The 10,500-nt window shown below is 38.5% G+C and overlaps 1 protein-coding gene across 1 annotated transcript; it reads right to left on the reverse strand.

The window, feature by feature from the left end:
- Positions 1 to 3,190: 3,190 nt before the first annotated feature.
- On the reverse strand, positions 3,191 to 8,551 carry LOC129258815 (small ribosomal subunit protein eS4-like). Its single transcript, XM_054897052.2, has 6 exons — positions 8,448 to 8,551; positions 7,753 to 7,933; positions 6,448 to 6,545; positions 5,199 to 5,370; positions 4,500 to 4,610; positions 3,191 to 3,522 (listed from the first exon to the last, which is right to left on the reverse strand). The coding sequence occupies exons 1-6, from the start codon at positions 8,532 to 8,534 to the stop codon at positions 3,383 to 3,385; spliced, it is 789 nt and encodes a 262-aa protein (XP_054753027.2). The 5' UTR covers positions 8,535 to 8,551; the 3' UTR covers positions 3,191 to 3,382.
- Between the last annotated feature and the right edge of the window lie 1,949 nt (positions 8,552 to 10,500).

Consider the following 10,500-nt stretch of genomic DNA (forward strand, 5'->3'; position numbering starts at 1 on the left):
TATTTCATATAATAAAATACAAAAGGAATAGTGAGTGGATGACGTAATCAGTCTCCTCATTTGCATACCAGCCAGGATGTGCATATAACTGTTTTTGTGAAATTAAGCGAAACTTTAAAATGTCATAACTTTCTTATTTTACATCCAAGTTTGATGAAAATTTCAGTGTTATGCTTGTTGGATTTTTCTCTTTTTATTCAAAATCAACTTTTTATTGGGGTGGACTTGTCCTTTAATGTTTCTTTCTTCACTCCTTGAACCCATTATTATGAGGGGAAGTTCACCCAGACAAAAAGTTTATAGTAAAACAGCAGGAAAAAGATATTGCCAAAGATTTGAGAAAAACCCACCAAAAAGACTTTCAGGGAGTCTCTGACAATGTGGGAGACTTTAATAGCATAAAATTCAAATTCATCCAATTACTAGCTTATCATTTGGTCTACCATCAGTTTTTCCACTATCCACATAGTCTAATTGCCATTTCGTCTAATAACCAGTTGGTCCAATAGCCATTTAGTCTAATTGGACCAAATGTTAATTGGGCAAAAATAAAATGAATGAAAAGAAAATGGGTATTAGACCAACTGGTTATGAGACAAAATGGTCATGGGTGAAGTGGTGATTAGACGAAGTGGTTATTGGACCAAATGGTTGTTAGACAAAATATTGGTTGGAATGGCAGACTAAATGAAGGTAGATCATGTGATGAATGGACATGTTGGCAATTTACCCTTAGCAGCTACTCATCGTGAAACAGACCACTAAGGTCAAATCATAAATGTTAGATTCTGCCATTTTCTGCATTCATACCAATAATACAAATGCAGTCGAGGCTTTGATCCTACAACTGCTCCCGTCGTTAAACGGAAGATGAAAGCAAGCTGTTGATAGGGTTTTTGTAATTCCAGGATAAGATAGGGGTCATTCATGTTTGTTTGGCTTATTGTGCAAATTTGCCACAGGACCAATTATCATGAAGTAAATCGTGTTCCCAAAAGCAGCCGTACTTGTTGGAGAACTAACAATGAAAACCTAAGCATCAAACTCATCAATCATATTCTCATGTACAGGTGTCCTATTGTTCTGTCATCCAGGCGCGGATCCAGGGGGGGGGGGGGCATGTGCCCCCCTTTTGAGAAGCAAATTAAAAATTTTGTTATGTAAAAATGCTATTAAAACCGAGGTGTGCCCCCTCTTGAAATTGAAGCCCTTTTTTTTTCTTGTCATATTTTTTCGGGTACGAAATATTGATTTGTCAGATTTGTGGTTGAAAACCTTTTTTTTTTGGGGGGGGGGCTTGTCAAAATTTTCCTCCAAAAATTTGCCCCCCCTTTTGGAAAATCCTGGATCCGCCCCTGCTGCCATCCAACACTGCTTCTTATGGGAATGATCTAATGAAATTTACATAACCTGGTGCATTTCACATCCAAGTCCCCATGATGTACAAACATGTGTTTAGGGTAAATTGGTGCAGGAACAACAGAGGTCCACAAGAGGTGACCTGACATTTGCTCCGGCGACAATTGCTCCTTGATTTATTTCGTCTAAAATTTAGGGTTAGGGTTGCAATAGGGTTTTATGTTATATTTCGGGTTAGGTTTAAGATGGTAATTCCACTTGTGTGGAATTTATAGCAGAGCAATTGTCGCCAGAGCAAATGTCATGTTACGCCACAAGACACTGGTCAGTATTGTTCTATGTATCATGGATTTCTATACATAACCAGTATCTGCATCAATTTTTTGTAATAGTCAAGCCCATTTTAGTGGCCACCTGTCTAGTGTTCACTAAAATTGTCTCCTAATTGAAAGGAATATGTGTTAACAGAACCTGTTTTTAGGGGCCACATTTCCCTTTGGGTAGCCTTTAAAGACAGGTTTCACTGTACATAGAATGTCGGTCTTAAAGGAGAATCCAGCCTTGGCCATAAAATGTTGTGTTGTGTTGGGAAGGAGAAAAGAATGGTGAAAGTTTGAAAGAAATTGGTCAAGCAATAAGAATGTTATAGCTACTTTAAAATTGAGATCACTAATACTATGTATATTTCAAATTGGCAACTGGGTCAGTAAATTATGACAAGGGGCAAGGACAACTTTCCCATAGGGGTCATTCCATGCCAATTCACCCAATGAATGTGCAATTTTGCACCCGACCCTCTCGGAATTTGTTGTAAATTGGTACACATGAAATTCACCATGGCCCACGCACATAACAAAAAAATTAGTCCAATTGGTCCGCGATTTATAAGGTCGTGACCTTTGACCTTTACTTTGACCTTGAGTTCGACTCCCAGACAAATAATTGTTTAACTTGATTTTCGTGTATGTTAATTATTAGTATGATATTGACAAAATATGTTAAAATCAATGAAGATATTTTATTTCTTCACCTTTTAAAACTCTTCCAATACATTATTTGATGCATGTTTTGGATTCCTCTCTGAATTTCCTAATAAATGGTACCAGTTTCATGAAAATTGGTCAACACGTTACGACGCAGTGGCCATTGAAAGTTGAAGGTCACGCCCATTTTTGTCAAAACAAGGAGAAAATGGCGGGCCGTAGCGCGAGAACCGAAGGACCAATTGGACTTACTTTTTTTGTTTTGTACGTGGGCCATGGTGAATTTTATGTGTACCGAATTACAACAAATTCTGAGACGGTCGGGTGCAACCACTGGGTGAATCCAGATGGAATGACCCATAGGCCATGTATTTTATTATCAGGGATTTGTGGTTTTCTCTTAAGTACCCATTCCCCTGGGGCAGTAATATAAATACAACGCAGGTAGTATATTGTTTTATGTCCTCATGAAAGAAAAATATAATTTGAAATAAAACTTTTGGGAAAAATGACATTTTAGCCATATGTATTGGAGTACATGGAAGAATATTCCTTGCCTTACATCACTATGCCATTCCATATGCGGCCAATTTGAAGTCTCCATGGGTATAGTGATTACCAATATTTACAACTTTTAAAAATGTATAACTTTCTTGTTGTTTGTCCAATATTGTTCAAACTTTCACCTATCAACTTGTCTGATTTTTCTTTTCCTTATAAAAACAAGTTTTTATTTGGGTTGGTTTCCCCTTTAAATCTTTTACACATCAACTTTCTCACAACAGAAACACTCGGTTTCGGGGTTTTAAAACTATGACACACAAAAATGAGAGAAACACATTTGAAAATTGTTGTGTCACATATTTATTTGTGTGTTTGAATTGTCTTTGTTCAACACCTCTAGCCATGTCGCAATTCAGAATGGATAGTTGGATACGGACGAATGAAACGGATCACTGAATAGTTTAGAGTTTGTGATGTTGAGGAAATTCATGAGGATGTGGAATCCATGACGGTTGCTTCGCAAAGGGATTGGTCGCTTAATTCCTCTGGGCGATCCTCTTCTCGCGCTCCTCTGCGATGGTGAGACGGATTCCCTTGCCCTTGGGGAGGGAGATGTAGGCCTTGTTTGCCTTGCCGATCACAAACACGTTGGAGAGACGAGTGGCAAAGGTGTGGTCTGGAAGCACGAGAAAGAATAGAAGATGTGGGGAGTGTTTCATAAAGGGTCCCATCAATGATTGAAATGACTTATTTGTTCCGACTTCCGACAATGAAAGGATAACAAGGAGATTGAGATTACATCATTGTCAAAGAGACGCAATTTTTTACAAGCAATTCCATAAAATAATCAACCTTTTTTAAAATCCCGATTCCCATTTCACTTCATAATTTGGTCAAGCCATTAGAATCATATACTTTTTCATATGCAGCTCAAAGCAGAGACATCATTTTAGCAAGGTCCTTCATATAGGGGCTTGGATGTTGCTTTACAAAAAAAGTTGTTTAACACCTAGTCCTGCCCCGTATTTATTTGGTTCAACCCCCTTTGCTTCCTAAAATTTTTAACTGTCTAGGTATAATAATTTGTTGCTTCCGAAACATTTTTTCCGAATTGCTTGTGTTGTTAATTTCATTATTGTGGGTTTGGGAACAAGGTAGAAAACAATCTTAATTTTCTACTTTTTCACAATGGGGCAATTGCTGAATGTTTGGGGCTCATTCTGTAAATTGAAAAAAAAAAAAAAAAAAAAATTGTGCCACAAGCAAAATATAATTCTGTTGTATGTAGAATATTGATCTTCATAAATGTTCTTGGTAGTTAATTTTGGCATACATTGAGTCCACTAAAGATAAATTCTTGCCCCCAGCATTCCAATTGGAGAATTTTAGGGGAATTTTGGCAGAGATAAAGCCATCCACATGATTGATTTATTGATGATTAACGACACAACACAATTTGTCATGTAAGTGTCTGAATATTAATCTACAATGTTATGTAAAATCATGGTAGGATTTATTTTCTTAATGTTAATCATATGATCTATGGTTCAAGTTATAAATGCTGTTTGGGGTTCATTTTTATTCCCCTGAAAGGGGGTGGGGTGTTCGCGTCTCAGCTACCCAACTATGTCTATACCACTGAACATTTCTTACCTGAGGCGTCCTTGACGTGGACGATCTCGAAGGATCCAGGATGCTTCTCCCTGTGGGTGATGGTACCAACACGTCCCAAGTTACGACCTCCGGTGATCATGCACATGTGACCTAAGAAACAATCACCAGAGTTTTTAATCAGTGCATCTGAAGCAATCAGCCAGTTTACTTTCAGATTTAAATTTATGCATGTTTTGTTTGCGGGAATCTTGTAACAAGGTATTCCTTTCAACCATTGGTGATGACTGAACTACTATACACTTGGAATCCAGTTCACACATTAGTTGCTGATGTACCTGGTTGCTCTGGCAAGCCTCGGGTCATCTTTCAGGTTGTCAACAAGAAGCAGATGCTTTGATTGAAAATTATGTATTTCATAGCTTTACTCTGCAGGTGATCATGACGGACCATTTTTTAAGATTCAATAATAGATTGACAAGTAATGTATCAAGTTAAGAAGTAGGATTCTTATTTGTGCATCTGGAGCAAATGCTGTTATAGTTTCACTAGTCTGGGGTAACAACTAATGAGAGTCAAACCACTAAACCCATCTTCATTTAACCAAAGTACTTTCTACAAGTGAGCAAATTATACATTTTCAACTGTGTAATTCATACAAAACTACATCGTTCCAGAAATCTTCTTCCAAACAGTAAGTCGAGAAGAGGCATTTTCATTCTGATTTACGCTTGCACTCACCACTGTCAAACTTGATGTGATCTGTTATTTTGCCGGTAGAGATGTCGACCTTGATGGTGTCGTGGACCTTCACCAGGGGGTCAGGGTAACGGATGGTGCGAGCATCGTGGGTGCTGAGGTAGGGAATACCCTTGGGTCCGGTCCATACCTTGCGCACCTTGCACAGCTTGAACTGTGGTCAAACAATGAAAGCAAAAACACTATTCTGAGATGATGTCAGGGAAAAATTACAAGGGGGGCTCTTGGCCAAGAGTATGTAGCAGATAATGTAATGTAATGTAGCAGATTTAGGAAGTAGGTTGTGACAGGGAGGGAGCCTTTGAAAAATAATTTTTGGCCTGGATGATGTACAGGTAAATCTGCCTCCTACAAATATCTTACGAAACTGGGATCACATTGACATGAGAATTAGAATAGGTGTAAAACATGTTCTGCACAACCTTGATAGAAAGAAAATAAACTGCATGAAATTGGATATCATTTGGCCCATACAAATTAGACTTGGATGAATAACATGTTTTGTACAATCTGCAAAAAAGAGTTACATTTAAATGCAGTTCAAGGTATCATCAATCAAAATCTCAAAATCAACTTGCATTTGATGGCAACTCTTTCAGCAAAGGGCCCTTGGACTGAAAAACTAAACTGCATGAAATTGGATATCAATTATCATTCGGTTCATCCAATCCGGACAGAAAAACTGAACTGTATGGATTGCCACACAGATCATGCCAGAAGGAATGTGCTTTCCTTGGGTGATGCCAGCATAGTACAAAGAGCAAACCATGATGACGACCTTTATAGGAAAACGGGTTATTTTATCTTGGCTGATGTAATTAAACAAAGGAGGATGTGAGTCGCTCATTCTCCATTGCCTTCCATCAGCCACAGCAAGGTGCGAGGGGGGGGGGGGGGAGGTCATTAAGTTGTTTGGTTATCCCTCTACATTCATTGGTTAGGTACAGCCTTTCTTGATGATTGACAATCTTACATTCAACCCCCCCCCCCCGCCACATGTTACATTGTTATCCCGACATTTCGGTACAATTTTTCATGAATTTTCCCTACCCTAAAACAGGAAGATTTAGCAGAAAATTAACATTCGTTTTACCTCTCCCACAAATTCAATGTCACCTTCACTCTTCCTCCAAGCACGGAGGCATAGCCAATATTATGTACACTGACTTTTCGTACTGATCTTAGAAGGGTGACTTAACTTTATTTTCAAGAAGTGATCAATCTTACATACCTTGGCTTCTTCGCTGCCAATCCTGTGGACAACAAAGCGTCCCTTGACATTGTAGATGAGACGGAAGTTCTCTCCAGTCTTGTTGATGGAGATCACATCTAGGGAAAAAGATCATACAAAATTATCTTAATTTTAATGCATACGTCTTGACAAGTCTAAATTGGAAAAGAATGTTCAATGCAGTTCACCCAATCAATTACTACAGACCAATCAAAAAAAGATTATTTGTACGAACCAGAAAAGAAATAGAAATGGGATTGCAAAACTGTTAAAAAAGCACTGTGCTTTTTACATCATGGAATGTGAGAAATGCAAACCTCAAGATTTTGTTACACAGCCACCACCCGATGGCCATGCCATCTTTGCTAAATAAATTATTGAAGTTTGTACACTTCATATGTGATTTTTGATGATGGAAAATAGCCAAAATACGTTGTGAATCTGAGCAGAATATTGCTGCAATAAATGTAGAATTTGGTTAGTTCCGTCCAACATCTTTTAGCAGATTTGTCGCAGGCATGATCACTGGCGTTCATTTGTCTCTAGACGCACAAAAAAGACCCCCTTTCACAAAGACTTACGATTACAATAACTTTGCCATTATTATTGTAAATATCACGGAACCTTGATATTGATTGGCCATTGAGCCATATTATCATGCTAGTTACTATATTATGTTTAGCAGAGTTTCAAAAATTGTAAGTTCTTCGCGAAATGGGCCCAACTCTGAGCAGGATTCTCAAATAAGACTTCATTCAAGGCGTTTGTGTTCATTCCCTGGGTGATGCCAAAATGGTACCATATCACAACCAAGCTGACGACCTTGTGGGAATGTTGTTTGATTTAGGCCTTTGTATTGAACAGCACAACCAGTGGTAAAATCAGTTGTGCTGCCTTCGATAAGGCCACAATACAAAATGTACATAAATAATACAAATTAGTGAAATAGGAAATTTTGAAAAACATTAACTCCTTTTACCCCTCCCATATGATACCCCTTGCATACCAAATTGAAAACATGTTTTGTAAGTTTTAAAGGGTTTTTTTTGTGGAAAAATGGAGTGCTCAGCACTATGAAGCGGTCAGTCAATATCACCTGCCAACAAACACCATGGGGGCATTATTGAAATATAGAGTGACTTTCACTGACTGTTATGAGCTACTGAAATCCTTGGATACGATTGGCTAAGGACAAGTTAATCAGTGAAAACTACAGACTATTTGCTTTATGAAACATTCTCTGTTTCCCTCTCTTCCATCTACGCGATCTTTCGAGATGGGTACCACTGTACAGTCTATACTTACCCATGAATCCAGCCGGGTAGGTGATGTCAGTGCGCACCTTGCCGTCGACCTTGATCAGACGCTGCATCATGATCTTCTTGGTCTCAACGTAGGTCAGGGCGTACTTGAGACGGTTGCGGAGGAAGATGATGAGAGGAAGGCATTCTCTCAACTTGTGAGGTCCAGTTGATGCACGGGGAGCCTGGGAGGGAAAAAATAATGTTGCATACCATAAAGACAAAGAGTCCATTTAGAAGCATATAACTATGACACCCCCCCCCCCAACAAATAAAGGGATGAACCATTCATTCAGTAAATCACTAGGTCTATATGACCAATCTAACAGCTGACTAGATACAAATTGTGCACTGACGACAATTCAGTAAAGTACGAAGTGTTACTGCACATCTACCAAATCCTTTATTTTGTTACCACCAAACATGTCATCTTTTAGTCTGATACTGCTTGTCAATTACTTGAATAAAGTGAAGATCATTACAATGCATCTGAGAAGTCATGATGCATAAGTGACTGCAGTGCACTCTAAAAAGTGCAAGTGCAAACTGAAATGAACAGCTTTTGTTCTCTGGTGACATACTGCTCTTCTCCTTACAGGGCCTAGACATTATACACTTGGGTATCTGGCACAAGCTATTAACATGTCTTTTCATTTTTTACTTCCGAGTCAAAGTGAAAAAAACAAACATTCTACTTACATAATTTCCATTGAGCTTCCCAAGCATCCAATGCTTGGGAGCATTTAACCGCTTCAGATGCTTCTTTGGCCCGCGTGCCTGTAACATAAAAAAAGAGAGAGAGGTTTAATAGCGTACAAGACGTGACAAACATACAATTGCATAAGACATAATTTTCTAAATATCCAAACTCCAATACCAGAGAATTTAAGAAAATTGATAGACCTAGGACATACCCAATTTACGAGTTTTAATTTTCTTGGTTTACATAATTTGCTACAAAGCTATACTAGGGGAACTGTCCTAGAAAACGAGGAAATGATCATAAACCAAGAAGAATCATGTTCTGAACTTCTGGTGAATTCAGATAGTTTCTGCTTCTGAAGGACCTAATTGATTTCACCTCACTTTGTGGGTCTTTGTTTTTCTTTTTTCTTATTTGGCATTTTGTGAGAAAATTCACAATCTTGGGAGAAAGACAGAATTTTTCATTTCTACTTAAAAATTCTAGGCACTTTTTGAGACCCAATCTCTTAGATCAAAGGCTGAGCTCAGCCACCTTTGGAAACATGGCGCATATTCTGCATTTTTTAAGGCAAAATTAGTTTTTTCAGCAGGGATTACTAAGTTGAAATAGGGACTTTCCTGTCATGCCTTTAGTGATGGTGCCCATGTATAAAACAATGTGTATCGTCAGGCCAAGCAAGTCTCCAATATGGGAGATTGTCTCCCATAATAGAGCTCCAATATGGGAGAAAAAGGCAAAAAAGACACAATGAAAAGAACATAATTTTTCCGCCCCAAATTTTGTCTCACTGAGGTCAGAAATCCATTTGTTTTTGGTGTGAATGTCAGAATGGCAACAAAATCCTTTAGAAAACAAAAGCCGGTGAATTTTAAAAGTAGATCTCGATGGTGAAAAGGGTTAATTCTTCATGAGGAATCTGCTTATCACATTTTGATTTGCCATGAAGGTAATCCTTTTGCAGCAAAAGTAAAGAAAATTGGTGTCCCAAAGGCCAATGTAAAACTGGAGACTCTGAAATTTGAATGGAAACCAAAATTCTTTATCTCCCACATGCATGGGAGAAAGTCTCCCATATTGGCAAATACTAGTTGTCAATCATGCCATGGTGGCATGTTGTGGCAATAGACTGATGACTTACGAGATATGCTTGAATCACAGAATATGCATAACATGTCAACTATAGATTTGAACTAGAATAATGTGCCCCAAGTTGGGGCACATTATTCTAGTTCAAATCTTTATTTTTTTTCATTCAACTTCACGACCTGCCTTATTCCTTGGGCTTGGGACTTCCCATCCCATGGTCAGGACATGATTGACTACATCAGTTTAAACTTTTAATTTATGTTGTCAATGAATGACTAAACTTGGTTCAGACTCAGTCAGCTCTCCAGGTGAATAAACTTTCCAACTTTTTTTTGCACAGAGATTTACAAAATGTCTAACAATAACATTAAAGGAAAAGCCGCAAATGACTGACAACACAACCAGTAGAGGCGCACGGCCAATATTGGAGACTGTCTCCAATGTGGGAGATTATCTCCAATATCAGAGACTTTTGTAAAGAATTTGGGTATCCAATTTCAGAGACAGTCTCCAGCTTTGGAGACCAATTTCCTTTGTTTACATTTGCTGCATAAGGATTACCTTGGCGGCAAATAAAAATGTGATAAGCAGATTCCTCATGAAAAATTACCCCTTTTCACCGTCTACTTTTGTTTTGATAAGGATTTTTGTTGTCAATCACACACAAAACAAATGGGCTTCTAACCTCAGTGAGACAAAACTTTGGGTGGAAAAAATCATGCTTTTGTTGGTGTTGTTCCATTTGTCCTTTTGCAAAGCAAGTCTCCAATGTGGGAGATTGTCTCCCCTATTGGAGTCTCCCATATTGGCCGTGCGCCTCTACTGACAACTCTCGACAATTTAGCAGGTGGTGCAAATAATGAACAGTAAGTACTTCATTGGGCATTCCAGCGACAGAAGAACACCGACACTACTAACTTATCACGCTCATGACGCCAGCTTGGCTAAAGGAACCGGCGC

The sequence above is a fragment of the Lytechinus pictus genome, chromosome 4 (assembly GCF_037042905.1).
Source record: "Lytechinus pictus isolate F3 Inbred chromosome 4, Lp3.0, whole genome shotgun sequence".
In the NCBI taxonomy this organism is placed as follows: domain Eukaryota; kingdom Metazoa; phylum Echinodermata; class Echinoidea; order Temnopleuroida; family Toxopneustidae; genus Lytechinus; species Lytechinus pictus.